Raw genomic sequence first — 16,088 nt, 5'->3', positions numbered from 1 at the left:
GGTTTGAAGCACATTGCAACACTATTATGCAAGAGCTCGGCGTTTTTTTTGCGAATTCGCGATGCAATAGGACAATCTCCGTCCTCGTCCGGAGTGCTTTTTCAGTACATGAATGCTTTATGTTAAGAAAGTGTGGTTTGGAATTTTTAAACATGCTTTGAGACAGGGATTTGTCAAATACATAAAGTCCAACATTGTCCTCCACAGTAATTTCCATTCCCGATAATTTGCCACAAGAATTTATTGATCTGTTGAACGGCATAAACAGGGGTTGATTTAATATATTTGGTGTGGTGTTTTAACTATGACATAACTTCACATGATGAAAGTTGTCCTATTATAGGTAAAATAATTTGTTGTTGCAGCAATTCGAGGTACTGAAGAGCTTGCAACCACCTCCCATGACGTCACTCACCTTCAGCCATCTAGTGGTGAAACAAACGAGCAGATCGTGCAGAGAACGGTTCACCAAACAGGTAACCAGAGATTCCTATTATGAAGTAAAATGTTATAATACTGACTCCGTGCATTTAAATTTGTCTCATCACCTCAAGCTTGTCTTAAATCAGTGGCAGCCACTGAAACCACTAGTGGTAAGTCTCCCACGTTATACAAGGTTGAATTGTGATAGTGTCGGCGAGCACTCCGGAGCCGAATCATTTATAATACTGGCTATCTACCACAATGAGGGACAAATATTTATCGGCTAAGAAAACAGCAAAACCATTGTGCAAAAGTTCGGCGTTTTTTTGGCGAATACGCGATGCAATAAGACAATCGCAGTCCTCGTCCTAAGTGGCGTAGTAAATAAGCAATAAACGCTCGAAGCCGTCATCACTATTTCTTGGGGAAAATGGCCACCACGGGGCTCTCGAACTTTAGCGTTTTCTAGGCTTAGCATAGAAGTAATTTAGGCCTGTACGTTCCCCACGGCGTGTAAACACGTTTTGATTGACGACTTGAAAATTTGCATTGACCCTTTGCGTGGTCGGTCTGTTTTCAACACATCCGTGCAATCAGTCATGGCGAGCGGGTTCTGAGCCTTGGGCAAACCCTTGGCGGCTCGTTTAACGGTATCAACTTCGCAGTTATATGTTTTGGCGGACAGCGCCACTAGGGAATGACCAGAAAATTCAACTTCAAACTTTCCCGGTTCGCGTTGGCAGTGGCGCTCGCGCGCGCGCCAGCAGTCACCTTGCACGAAATCCCCTTGTGACGTCATATATTCGACAAACCGCTCCCGAGTTACTTTGCTCATCGAGCAAGCAAAGTTCGATGCGTAGGTAGGAAAATCGCGATGGGACAGAAATGATTGCTTGTTAAATCCAGGTTCATGATCGTGGTGCGCTTATTCTTAAGCCGTTGAAAATAACGGTATAAAATTTCGCACGCCCCCAGCACTTATAGCCTGAAGAGGTTGATTTTTTAAACAAAGCACGCTTCGATTTAAGGTAGAGCACCCAAGCGTACACTTCGGAAGTTATCAACACATTTTCCGCCTGTGAATTTCCGACATAACTCGGTGACGATGCGACCAAGGCCACCGCCCTGTGGCATCTTTAGGTGCGATACATCGAAAAACACATAGGTTGTCTGTGATCGGTCGACCGTCAATCGTTTTATGAAATATGATGAGACCCGTGTTGCGAGTGAGACACCTCGGTAAACGGACTGCGAGCGGATCAGAAAAGGCGTGGGGAAAAGTATTGCATTGTTGTATGACTCGTGAAATATCGTCGTTCCCCAGAATGGTTTCTGACGTGAAACTGAAACTGCAATTAATTTTGTAGATTCTCTGGCCGTCGCCTGATATTGCGTGGACCATATGGTCGACACGTGACCAAACGATCCGCAGCGAACAATTGTACAATGACGTCACACGTCCAATTCGTGCGTTGGTGCGGACTGCGTACCAGCGCTGGGCCATTAAGCGGTCTGCCGGCGGTTGCTCACCGGAAACATATAATTGTCGGTTCGCACCGCCGTCTGTTTGCAAACATCTACCAATGAGAAAACGATGTCAGTCCGTAGCACGCAAGAGTTAATTTTACAAACGCACCTACTTTCGCCGTTGACCGGTTGTAAATTCGGCAAAGTCGTGTTTTGGTTGGGGATGCGCGAAGATGTGGTTTTTAATCAAACGGGATCGCTTGTCGTTCGGTAAAAACACACTTACCGCTCATCACACTCTAATGTACAAGTTGCAATTTCCTGTTCGCCCGACGTCATCGGATCGGTGCACAAGAATTTTAGACGTCGTCCGAATTATACAGGAAGCAAATTCAACCGCCATTAAAACGATTTAGCTTTGCAATGGCCGAAATCAAAAAAACCTAAGCACACCGAGACAAAAACGGCTAACAACTCGATGGACTCGAAAAAAACAACTCGAAGGGTCAAACCGGGGTCATGACTAAAAATAGAGTCTCTCTCTCTCTCTGCGCTCTCATTCCGCTTCAGGGAGAATTGTATCGTACTCCCAATCAAGACTGGAAAACATAGAGTATCTGTGAGTGTCTCCCTGAGACATTTCACCCTCTACAATACATACGTAAGAAACTTAGAGTGTACTCTTTTATGTCTCCCAATCGGAAAGAGAATCTCAGAGACAGGAAGGAAGTCTCTGGGATTCTCTCCTCTGTCACCTATATACTACTGACGTTAAATTTAACAAAGAAAACACTTTTTACACTGATAGCATGTTGTGAATTAACGTTAAGGCACACCTAAGCTCAGAGAAAACAGTGGTTGCTGCATGTCAAGGTGATTTTACAAGGTGTGTGTACGTTTTTAACGACCATGAACTTTCCAAAACTGTCTGCAAGTATTTTTTCGTGCGTCATCAGACGATGTATGTGAATAGGCGAAATATATACCGTTAACATTAACAAAACAATTACACATGAAAGTAGTTGAAGATAACTTCATACATAAGTTTTGCCACGTCAAAGTTTCATCAACACGCCTAGATTAAATATTTAAAAACTGGCGTAATAACAGTGCCTTCATGAGTAATGTAAGACTGCCATGAAAAATTAACATTTCGTACAAATTGTCACCGATATTTACAACACATGAGCCCAAAGTTAAAAGTATTATTTGTAGTGACGTATAGCACTGTAGTGACGTAGTGTCGCATCAGAATATTTAGAAATAATGAGAATATTTTTCTCTTTTCATAATTTCAAATGTTTTAATTTCAGATGAAAGCACCAAAATTTATGTGGATTTGTTGAAAAAGCGAAAATATTCCGAAGCAAATAAAACAAAAAAACAACTTTCAAGGTCACTTGAAGGTCTTGGGACAACTGCAGTAGATTTGGAAACAACTGGAGATAAAAAGAGAGAAGAGGGAAAATGTTTGGAATCGATTTTATTGTACGACGTTGGAGGTGAATTTTTTTCAAGGCATCACGATCACGTGAGAGGGGTGGAAGGTGTAAAGGATTGTGTTTGGGGTTTGAGACTGACATGCAAAGACTTGATGAAAACATCGGATTTGAATCAAAAACTTGAAAACAAGCGTATAATTCGTGATCACGTGATACCGCTCATGGAAACGATGAGACTCAAAATACAAAATATTAAAAACGTGGAAGATAAAATAAAATCTCTGCATGAAGTAAAGTGTTTGTGCGAGATTCAATCGAGTCAATCTTTAATCGGGGAATATTCGTCGAAGGAATCAACAATTAAACTTGGACTTGAAATGATGAGGAAAGAGTTTGGTGAAAACTCAGCAAAGCATCGAGTGTTCGGACACTTGTTAAACTACCTTGGTGTTGTTTGCCTTGAAACAAATCGACTGAATAAAAGCGTGGATTTTTTTCAAAAATCAACTCAAGCTTACAGAATGGCAACAGACATAACTGAAGAGAAAAGGAAAGAGTGGATTCAACGCAATGAAAAATTTTGGATAGGAGTTAAAACAGTGTTGAGTCAGTGCAATTATTGATATATTTTATTGGGAATTACTAAATCGTTAGTTTGTATATTCGCTTGCTAATTTCTTTTTCAGTACATGAATACTTTTTGTTAACAATGTGGGGATTTTTAAACATGCTGTGAGACAGGGATACATAAAGTTTTCTTGTCAAGTCTAACATTGTCCTCCACAGTAATTTTCATGCCCGAAAATTTGCCACAAGAATTTATTGATCTGTTGAACGGCGTAAACAGGAGTTGATTTAATATATTTGGTATGGTGTTGTAACTATGACATAACTTCATATGATGAAAGTTGTCCTATTATAGGTAATAATTTGTTGTTGCAGCAATTCGAGGTACTGACGAGCTTGCAACCACCTCCCATGACGTCACTCACCTTCGGCCATCTAGCGGTGAAACAAACGAGCAGATCGTGCAGAGAACGGTTCACCAATCAGGTACCCAGAGATTCCTATTATGAGGTAAAATGTTATAATACTGACTTCGTGCATTTAAATTTGGTTCATCACCTCAAGCTTGCCTTAAATCAGTGACAGCCACTCTAGACACTAGTGGTAAACAAATCAAAATGAGTGGCGCCGTAAAAAAAGTGTATGGACAATAAAATGTCCAAATATGTAAATAAAGTAATTCATGCTTTGTCCCAAGTCCATCCCATGTATTATAAGCGAGGGGAGAAGAACACTAGGCTCAATTCCTGCGCTGCCGAAATGATTCCGTGACAATTACATTAAATACAAACCATAGATACCGTAGTGTTTCTAAACAACCTCCCATTTAAAACATTCTTGCCATGTAATATTACAGATTATGCAGCATCGTTTTATTGATAAAAATACAATTACCGCATCAACATGAAACAAATACTTCAACCTTCAGTGTTTTGATGCAGGTTATTTGGTAAACCTACTCAAGTGATATGTCTATGGTGCGTTAGTGAAAAAAAAATGGGTGCAAACGAAAACGGTAATCTACCAGTTATTACCAACATAAGTTAGACGTTAAATTGAATGAAAACCCCACATTTAAAGTATGTATATTTTACAGCTCTCTTGCGCCACTAATGTTTTCGCCATAACGAGAAACAAGTTGCAAAAAATATTTTTATGTTGGGAATTGAATTGTTTCGCGTTGTTTAATTTAATTGTTTCTGTTTCAGATGAAAATATCAACCTTAATTCCCTGACAAAAAAATACGCGGATTTGTTGGAAAAGCAAAAATATCCTGAAGCAAATGAAACAAGAAACCAACTTTCAAGGTCACTTGAAGGTCGTGGGGCAACTGCAGAAGATTTGGAAACAACTGGAAATAAAAAGAGAGAAGATGGAAAATTTTTTGAATCGATTTTATTGTGCGACCTTGGAGGTGAATTTTATGCAAGGCATTACGATAACGTGAGAGGGGTGAATGGTGTTTGGGATTGCGTTAGGGGTTTGAGACTGACATGCGAAGATTTGATGAAAACATCGGATTCGAATCAAAAACTTGGAAACAAACGAATGATTCATGATCATGCGATACCGCTCATGGAAAAGATGAGACTCAAAATACAAAATAATCAAAACGTGGAAGATGAAATAAAATGCATTTTTGAAGTGCAGTGTTTGCATGAGATTGATGTGAGTCAACTTTCAATTGGAGATTATTCGTCGATGGAATCAACAATTAAACTTGGACTTGAAATGATGAGGAAACAGTTTGGTGAAAACTCAGCAAAGTATGAAGTGTTCGGACACTTGTTAAACAACCTTGGTGTTGTTTGCAAGGAAACACATCGACTGAATGAAAGCATGAATTTTTATCAACAAGCAATCCAGGCTTACAGAATGGCAACAGACATAACTGAAAAGGAAAGAGAGGAGTGGATTGAAATAAGTGAAAACAATTTGCAAGAAGTTACAGGATTGTTACAACAGTGGGCATTGTGACGTCACATAACTTTGTACAATTTTACTCAAAGCAAAACAAATATTGATGATTTGCGTAAATATTGTGTCACTAAATGTGAATTTTATCCTTGCAATGATTTGTAAATAATGAAAATTGTTGTGATATCGTTTGAGAATGGGAATACATTAATTTTGTTGGGAAAAAGTGAATAAGATTATTTTCCTTTGTAAGAAACAAGCAAGTTACATATTGTTTATAACTTGGGATTGTTGGTGGGAAACCTGCCAGGTCAGTTTTTTGCTTGTTCAAGTATGTTTATCAGTTGCGTGCAGAACATGAAAGCATTAGTTGTGTTTTCTATTTTGTATGTCAAACAGAGAATGAAATACGGTATATTCTTAACATTTTCAGCAACAAAATAAGAGTTTTTAGAAAAAAGTTTCAAACTATTAAATTATCCAAGTTTAACAAACCCAAGGGTCATGAGACGAAAAATGTTCCAATGAACCCCCCCCCCCCCCCCCTCCAGACCAGTGGTGGGTTTTAAATACTTTAGCATCCGGTTCTCTCACTAAAAGCATGTCGTAGTAACCGTGGGATTACAATGCTGAAGTGAAACATAGGCCTACACATACGCTTGTTAACAAACGGTTCGCTTAGGTCGTTAAATTCCAAGAACCGCTTCCCACGAACCAGATGAATCCCACCACTGCCCGTACCAACATTAGCTCAGGGGCCACAGAGCCATGAAAATCCCTTTAAACAACTACATTAATATTCTTGCAACAAACAGGGGTGAATGTGGTGCACTGATTGTTCTGGGAACGTAGCACAGAATATAACACTGCCGTGTATCTGACTCCTGCGTTGCCGAAAAGGTGATGACAAGATTGTTGTCACATTTCTTGATGAGGTAGACAGGAGGCTTATTCATGATGCATGAATGATGAATGATGAAATGACTTGATAGATGCAGTGGTGTAAGGTGCGTATATAAAAAAAACTTGATAAATTCCACGAAATCCTTATTATTGGGCGTTAAGCCGTAATTTTTTGCAATCGTATCATATGCAAGATACTCTCCGTTTGTGTTAAGTATGTCTATTTGAAATAAAATCCCCGCTTTAATACATGCATTCATGAACCCGGGTTTTGCGTGGTATTTAACTTTGGCATCGAACCATAATGGACGATTGTTCTTTGGAGGCAATTTTATAATCTACGTTTAGTAGTGTTATCGGCCTGTAACTTGCCGGTAGGAGAGAGTCTTTTCCAGGTTTTGGTATTAATGTTACCACCCCCTGCGCTTGCGTGTTAGAGAGCGCTCCAGTTGCCGTTGTGTATTTCCAAGCTGCCATAAACATGTTTTTCAAGTTACTCCAAAAGGTTAAATAAAATTCTGCAGGAAAACCACCTAATCCGGGAGATTTATTTTTTGCCATTTGCATAAGCGCCATGTAAAACTCTTTTTCCGTAATTTCTGCATCTAATTCGATGGCTTGTTCATTTGTTAATTTTGGTAGATCAAGGTTTGCTAATTTACCAGCGGTGGCACTACTATCCAGATTGTTTGGGTTTTGTTTGTACAGCTCTTCGTAAAAATTAACAAGATCGGACAAAATAAGCTTCTGGTCTGTTATAATCCCGTTTCCCGAACTTAATTTATCGATGGTTTTCTTTTGGTTGTGCCGTTTCTCTAAGTTTAAAAAGTATTTAGTATTTTTTTCCCCGTCTTCGGCCCAACGTGCTCTGCTTCTGACGATTGCGCTTTTAGTTTGGCGCACAACAAATTCGTGTAATTTGTCCTTAAGTTGCGCTAACTCGGTTAGTAAACGTTCGTCTTCCCCCTTTTCAGCTAAAGTATCTTGCACTTTTTTTATACGGTTTTCGAATTCATGTAGGGTTGCTAAACTGTTTCTTTTAGCGTTTGAGGCGTAACGAATTGTTTCCCCCCTAATCACGGCTTTTAGTGTGTCCCACCTTGTATGTGGATTTGTGTCATTTGGTGGATTTTCGCTTTCGAAGTTGGTGACTACTTGAACTATTTTCTCTCTATAGTTGGTATCATCGAGCAGGGATACATTAAGCTTCCAGTATCCTCTTCCGCAGGACGGAGGGTTGGTATTAAGTTGTAACGTTATCATACAATGGTCTGACAATATTCCAGGGTCGATATCGGCATTTGTAACATTAGAAGTGAGTTGTTTGTCTAACAAAAAGATATCAATACGTGAGGCGGCGTATGGATTTTTCTGAAATCTCGAGTATTTCTGCAGATTTGGATTTTTTTGTCGAAATATATCTTGCAAGTTTCCTAGAGTTGTATATTGCTCTAACTTTTTCTTCGCATTCCGGTTAGCATGTTTATCGGTACCCGATTTGTCGAGATTATCGTTTAATACTAAGTTAAAATCTCCGCCTAAAATGACATGGGCATTTGAGAAATTGTTTAGTGATGAAAACAAGTTATCTATAAATTCCGGTTCGTCCCTGTTTGGTCCGTAGACATTGACAAGGACCAGTTTAATAGTATTGATTGACATTTCAACCATTATGTATCGGCCATCTTGGTCTACTCGAACGTTATTTGTATGTTGCGAAGTTGACTTGTCTGAAGAATTGCAACGCCTCTACTATTAGATGTGCCATGTGCCCAAAACGCTTTACCTCCCCATTCCATTTCCCACAACTTAACTTTGTAAACACTGCTATGCGTTTCCTGCTAGAACGCAATGTTACACTTTTTACTTCGAAAATATTGAAATATCGATTTGCGTTTCATTGTGTTGTTTAAACCGCGAATATTTTGCGAAAAGATGTTGAGAGCCATAACTTGTGTAAAAAAAAATTCTCCGTTGATATTCCTATGTTCGATTTACTCCGAGTTCCATGTCCCATTCGTATTTCATGCCACAATCGCAACGGTAAGGACGACTGGGGCTAATTTGGCGTGCCGATATCTTTTTACACGTACAACTAATTATTCTGCATTTACAGATGCTATTTCTACATGCAATCCCCAACGGGGACTTAGGCACAACATTTACGGTTTCACAATCACACTTAAGAGAGTTTTTACCTTTGGCACTGCACGCATTCGAACATGTCTCCATCAAGGCGATACTCTGGTTGAAATTCTCTGCAGCAGGGCATAAGTCTCATTGCGTTCTTGCAGGCTGGGCACTCACATACTTCCATTCCCTTTTCGGCCAGGAATACTTCACTGGTGCAGCATTCCAATCCTACAGCATATTCTGAGCCACATGACCAGGATGTGAGGGTGGTTGCATTGCCAGGTAATGCTGCTTCTTTTTTGCATTTCTTGCAAGTAACCGTGTTTGTTTGTTCACACAAGCTAATTGATTTGCTTTTCGTCTCCTCCGGGCTTCTCAGACTTCTCTTTTTGCTATTACCTTTAAGAGGAGTACTTGCTTGCATTTCTCTTTCATGTTGCTTGAAGGTACCTCCTGTGGAGCTCTCTGGAGCCTCGTCGTCAGTTGCTGCGTGTTTTGCAGCCCTCTTATCAGTTGGGTCTCTGTTATCAGACTTTTTGGTTTTTGCGGCGTTTCGGTGTGGTGTTTGTGTAAACGTCTTTGTTCGTTTTTTTTCACACGCTTTATTTCTTTTTGCATTTTCACTTCACCTTCACTTTTACTCGCATGTTTTTCTTCGTTTACTTACACTCACCTTTTATAATATATTTGTAATTATTTCTATTTTACTCGTTTTTATACGCCCGAGCAGTCACGCTTGCGTGGCAAACGTGGGCTGTGATAATTGGTGTAAGTGCTGGCGGCGAAAAGAATAAGCGAAAAGCCAGGCAGTTCTCTGGTGGAGGCGAGTAGAAAGCACTGTTTTTATTGTGGCGAGAAGTAATTGTTGTGAACGCTATATGTGCAGTGGAAAGTCCTTTTTGTAAAAAAAGCAACCGTTGTTTTATCCGTACTTTTACCATTTTACTCTTTTATACTTATTAGCGTTTCCATATTATTAAAAAACTAGCCACCTTGGTCGTGTGACTCCAGGTCTTGGCGATAGGCCGCTAGTGCGGAGTAACCTGGGCGTTAGCCGGTTTAGAGAGAAGCTAATTTCGGTTACATTTGGCGGGCACGCCAGGACTCTGCTATCGTTTATAAGGGGCCACACGGCTTTCAGAGAACTTAATGTCTTTTAATTTGTTTTTATCGCCACCGCGCTTTGTACCGGGACAAGATGTTGGCCAGTTTGTTGCCTTATTTGAATCGTACTGTGAGAGTGCGAAAGCTAGTGAGGAAGTTAAGCGTCATCTTTTTTTGACGTCAATTGATGATGACCTCCGCTGGCTAGTTCAAGGAAACGACAATAATGTTTTTCAACTGAAGTACGATGAGTTAATTAGCCGCGCCCTAAAGCAAGGTTCTGACCACTCGCGCCTCCATGAAACACGCGCGATGTTGTTTGGCCGGCGGCAGTTGCCACAGGAAAGCAGTAAGGACTTTGTGAATGCTTTGAAAGCTCTTGGCGACATGGCTTATCCTACGGAGGAGACTGTTAAAAATGAGGTGTTATATTCATTACTCTTTGTTGGCATGTTGGACCAGCACATGGCCAGATCCCTGGCGCAACGGTTGGAATATAAACGGGACTTTTGGACGGCCGCTCAGATGGTCTTGTCCACGCATGTACCAGAAATGTCCCAGGTTTTAGGCGTGTGTCGTCGTGACGTTCAAGGTCCATCAGTATCAAGACAACCGGAAAAGGATGCAGACATCAGCGTTCGAGAATTCCAAAAAAATGACCGCGCTCCAGAAGGACATTGAGCTGGTACGCCGCGAGGTGCAGCGATTGGGGAAACCAACACCACATCAGATGGCAGACAGGTTGGATCGACGCTGTTTCGCCTGTGGTAAACCAGGACACTTGCAAAGATTTTGCCCAATGCAAGGCAAGCGCGGCTTTCATACCAGTTTTACGCCTCGCAGGAATTTCAATAAAAGACCTGGTACCCCTGTGACCCAAAAGGAAAAAGCAAGTGTATGTTTGAAGGACACCGAACCCAAAACTTCGAATCCTACCAATAATCAGAACACGAGCGAGAATCCCACCAAACCCCCATTAGTACGGTTTGTCAACATTTCTATCGCTTCAGAGCCGGTATGTGCTTTAGTTGATACTGGTGCAAGTGTCTCTTTGATTAGCCAAAAGTGTTTAGAGACGTTGAACAATGATCGCCTCAAAATCTCCCCGCTGGGCCAAAACGAACGTTTTTCTGGAATTAACGGTAGTTTGGTTTCAGTTATTGGGAAAATCACTGTAAATGTTAAACTGGGAGGGCTAGATGTTCCCACGTGTTTATATGTCGCGTCGGGCGTCGCTCACCACTTAATTTTGGGTTTGGATTTTCTGCAGAAGAACCGCTGCAGTGTGTGTTACGACCAAAATTTGTTGACAGCGGGCCGTGCTAAGGTGCCATTACTCTCGTCGTCTTTCGTACAACGTACCAGAGATATTTGTGTGACCGACGCCACAGAAGTCCCTCCAATGTCGGAGGTGTGGGCCACATGTCGTTACCACCTTGACGTCTGCGGAGAAGACATCCCTGACTTTGAAGTGTATATTGCGCGAAGACCGGGGTTTACAGAAAAGATTGGACTCTGTACAGCGAACTGTGTTTCAACTGTGCGGAAAAATGAGGTAAACATACGTATAGCCAATTTTACCGATGACCCAATCCTAGTACCATCAGCAACTAGGGTTGCTGTCGCGATTCCAGTACACGCTTTTGGCAACGTTGCATGTCCATTATCGGAATGGTGTGTTGTTGTTGAAGATAGCAGTGTGCAACCTACAGAGAAAGTTTGAAATATCTCCTATGCACAGACACCGACCAATGAAGAAAGCTGGGAATGCATTCACCAAGGCGTGAGTATCGGAGATGGGTTGTCAGCAACCCAGAGGGAGGATGTTTTAAAACTTCTTCGTCGCCATCAAAAAGCATTTTCGACATGTAACTTTGACCTAGGCCGGACTGATCTTGTTCGATATTCGATCGACGCCGGGGATGCGGCACCAATTCGTCAACATCCTCGAAGAATGTCCATCCATCATAAAACGGAGGTTGAGAAGATCATCAACGAAATGCGAAGCCAAGGACTCGTGAGACCTTCAACCTCGCCATGGTCAAGTTCGATTGTTCTGGTGAAAAAGAAGTCTGGTGAGTTACGATTTTGCGTCGACTATCGACAAGTAAACGAAGCAACCAAAAAAAACAGTTACCCTATTCCCCGGGTTGATGATAGCCTGGATGAAATGTCTGGGTCACGTTTCTTTTCCACCCTTGATCTAAAATCTGGCTACTGGCAGATCCCCATGGACGAACAATCAAGGGAGAAGACAGCCTTTGCCAGTCACATGGGTTTGTTTGAATTCACCGTCATGCCTATGGGATTATGCAACTCAGCGGCAAGCTTCCAACACCTAATGCGTATTGTGCTGCAGGGTATAGAGTGGCAAGGAACACTCGCATACTTGATGTGATTTGTTTATGGTAGAAATTTCAACGAACACATGCAGCGTCTTGAAGATCGTCTTGAAGATTGTTCTTTCACGCCTAGAGTCGGCTTGACTTACACTAAAGCCCACGAAGTGCGACCTGTTCAAAGATGAAGTGCGATTCCTTGGCCACGTAGTGTCAAAACATGGAATACGATGCGACCCCGATAAGGTACGATCAGTTAAAGATTGGCCAGTACCAAAATCTGTAAAACAGGTGCGTCAATTTGTTGGTCTTACATCGTATTCCAGAAAGTTTTTTAAAGATTACGCTCGTATCGCCTCCCCCTTACACAAATTGACAGAAAAGGGACGTCGTTTTGTCTGGACGGACAGTTACCAGCAGGCGTTCGCCAGCCTGAAAAGAATTCTGACAACAGCTCCAGTCCTATAGTATCCCGACTTTAGCCGACCCTTCGTGTTGGACACCGATGCCTCGGACACAGCCGTAGGTTGTGTTCTCGGTCAGGAAATTGACGGTAAGGAGCATGTGATCGCCTACGGCAGTAGATCATTGAGCAAAGCTGAAAAGCATTATTCCACAACTCGCAAGGAATTGCTGGCCGTCATATTTGCGACTAAGTTGTATCGCAGTTATTTGCTCGGATCGAAATTTTTGTTGCGCACAGACCATTCATCCCTTCGCTGGCTGTGGAGATCCAGGGAACTCTATGGACAATGTGCTCGATGGGCCGGCCCGGAAAGAAGCACACAAACGCAGACGGATTTCCTTACACAGTTCGTGAGGATGAGTCGTTGGAAGAGGTACTTGCACTTGATTTAAAGGCGGAGTACGGGTATGAGTCCACCCATGTAGCAGAAGCGCAGTATGGGGACTTAAGTTTGCGTCCTGTAGTGAAATGGGTGCAACAGGGTATAAGGCCGTCTTTTCGCCACGTCAAACGACTGTCGGCAGAGACAAAACACTTATGGAGCCTTTTCGAGCGGCTATCATGTCACGGTGGGGTGCTATTCATTACAGACGCTGGTGCGGTGCCAGGTTTAAACGATGTTCAGAAAGTGTTGGTACCCTTTGCCATGCGCAGCGAAGTGCTGTCCGCGTGCCACGACCAGGTACACGGCGGGGGACACTTGGGAATGGCTAAAACCCTGAGCAAACTGTCACAGCGTTTTTACTGGCTAAAATGGAGAGAAGAGACCGAGGCTTATTGCCGTAAATGCGAACACTGTCAACGAAATAAGAAACCAACCACTACCACCCGAGCACCGTTAGTTCCATCACAAGAAATGCGACCGATGCAACGCGTTGAGATTGATGTGCCTGGTCCACTTCCGTTAAGTAGGACAGGTTACCAGTATATCCTAGTCGCTTGTGATTTATTCACAAAATATGTCAGAGCGTGGCCTATGCGGCATCAAACCGCACATGAAACAACGAGCATTTTGTTGCACAGGTGGCTAACGGTACATGGGGTACCTGAGGTAATTCACTCCGATCAAGGGGGGAATTTCGAAAGCAAATTATTTGCAGAACTGGTGAGGTTGATGGGTTGTAAAAAGACCCGAACGACGCCATATCACCCCGCAAGCAACGGCGGAGTCGAACGCAACAACCGCACCATCATAACAATGCTCCGCAATTACGTCCAACGCGATAATAAACAATGGGATGAAGCACTGTCGGCGGTGGTGGCTTCGTACAACGCAAGCCGGCATGAAAACACGGGGGTATCCCCTCACTTTCTACTTACAGGACACGAACTGCGCCTACCCGCCGATCTCATTTCTCCAGATCACGAAGTGGCAACGACTCTGCTGGTTTATTTAGATGGGCTACGAGCTCGGTTGCGGCTGGCTGAGGAAGTAGCCAGAGAAACCCTGACGACCCAACGAGTTCACATGCAAGAACAATACAATAGACGACGGCATGGAGACGAAATCAAGAAAGGCGACATCGTTCTGTTGGAGAATCCGGTGGTTCCGCCTGGCGAGTGCCGTAAGTTTATCAGACCATACAAAGGCCCTTTCAAAGTTATGGAGCAACACGGCTTGGTGAATTACCTTATTGAAGGAGAGGATGGGAAACAACAGCAAGTACATTTCAACCGCTTGAAAAAGGCAAACATGCCTTACGATGAAAAAGAACGCCGAAACACGCAGCCGGATGAGCTCGGGCTGCACGACACAGACAATTTTGTTATCTACACACCACAAAGCGAAACACGCACGGACGCACCCACTGCGCAGGATACAGGGTTGCCTACGCGGCCATTGACGGACGTTGGTCGCGGTTTGGGCGCCGACATAAATGACGCTGCGGCGACGATGAATGATAGCCGGCCACAGCGAAATCGGCGACAAACCAAATTTTATCAAGCGTCCTAACGGAGTAGGACAATTTTTAACGTGGGGGGTGTAAACGTCTTTGTTCGTTTTGTTTTTCACACACTTTATTTCTTTTTGTATTTTCACTTCACCTTCACTTTTACTCGCATGTTTTTCTTTGTTTACTTACACTCACCTTTTATAATATATTTGTAGTTATTTCTATTTTACTCGTTTTTATACGCCCGAGCAGTCACGCTTGCGTGGCAAACGTGGGCAGTGATAATTGGTGTAAGTGCTGGCGGCGAAAAGAATAAGCGAAAAGCCAGGCAGTTCTCTGGTGGTGGCGAGTAGAAAGCACTGTTTTTATTGTGGCGAGAAGTAATTGTTGTGAACGCTATATGTGCAGTGGAAAGTCCTTTTTGTAAAAAAAGCAACCGTTGTTTTATCCGTACTTTTACCATTTTACTCTTTTATACTTATTAGCGTTTCCATATTATTACAAAACTAGCCACCTTGGTCGTGTGACTCCAGGTCTTGGCGATAGGCCGTTAGTGCGGAGTAACCTGGGCGTTAGCCGGTTAAGAGAGAAGCTAATTTCGGTTACATTTGGTTATTTTGTATTTGTGCACCTAGATCTGGGAAATCCTGTTTTCTAGCTGGACAGTTTGCTTGTTTGTGTCCTTTTCCTCCACAATACTTGCAGGTAAAAATTTGCCCATGATAGGTAACATAGAATTCGAAATTGTCAATTCTATAATGCAGCTTGTTATCGGGTTTTCTTCTACTTTGTTTAAATTCATTTGGACCACTCTCATTCTGGTCAAGAGCCCTTCCTTATCTTTTCTATTGGTAATTCTTTGGACCTTTCCATATTTCTTTGTTAGTTCGTCGACTAGGTATTCGTTAGGAAATGGAATAGGCACCCAACCGATCGCAACATTAATTTTGTCGCTTTCATACAGTCGGACATACTTAATATCTTCGTTATCAGCCAGTATGCCATAAAGCTCAATAACATTTTCTCTGCTTGTACATGTAATATCGAGGTTGTTTCCTCGCATGTCAGCTATACCAACCAATTTTTTAACCGAGTAGTTCACGCTCTTCAGGAAAGTAAGTGACTCATCTCTTTTTTGGAATTTCTCAGAACGCATAGATAAACAGTTTGGCCTTTTAAAACTTGCCGCTTTCTTGTTTACTGCCTGCGCATAACTTGTCTTGTCTGTCATTTTCGCTCCTGCTCGCGCGAGCGTCAGGCCTAGAATGACCTAGCACCAATCTACATAAGTATACTCAGTGGCAAGATCAATAGCACCATCCAGCGGTAGGCGTAATCGTATCAAGCCAACCGCATAGTAAGGCTTCATCTGTCCGCGCGTTTCGCAGCAGCAACGTAAAAGAAGATGCACAGCACAGTAACAAATCGCAT

The 16,088-nt window shown here is 42.4% G+C and overlaps 1 protein-coding gene and 1 pseudogene across 1 annotated transcript; one reads left to right on the top strand and one right to left on the bottom strand.

Annotated features, from left to right (window-relative positions):
- Positions 1 to 10,002: 10,002 nt before the first annotated feature.
- Positions 10,003 to 10,638, top strand: LOC145890195 (uncharacterized). The gene has a single exon (XM_082981223.1). The coding sequence runs from the start codon at positions 10,003 to 10,005 to the stop codon at positions 10,636 to 10,638; it is 636 nt and encodes a 211-aa protein (XP_082837349.1).
- A 4,621-nt stretch (positions 10,639 to 15,259) lies between these two features.
- On the bottom strand, positions 15,260 to 15,888 carry LOC145890194 (uncharacterized; annotated as a pseudogene).
- Positions 15,889 to 16,088: the final 200 nt, after the last annotated feature.

This window comes from Ascidia mentula, chromosome 2 (genome assembly GCF_947561715.1).
Source record: "Ascidia mentula chromosome 2, kaAscMent1.1, whole genome shotgun sequence".
Classification (NCBI taxonomy): Eukaryota; Metazoa; Chordata; class Ascidiacea; order Phlebobranchia; family Ascidiidae; genus Ascidia; species Ascidia mentula.
This window is presented reverse-complemented; position numbering and strand designations above follow the sequence as displayed.

Coding starts and splice junctions, on each gene's coding strand:
- LOC145890195 (XM_082981223.1), top strand. CDS start 10,003: ATGTCTTTTAATTTGTTTTTATCGCCACCGCGCTTTGTACCGGGACAA.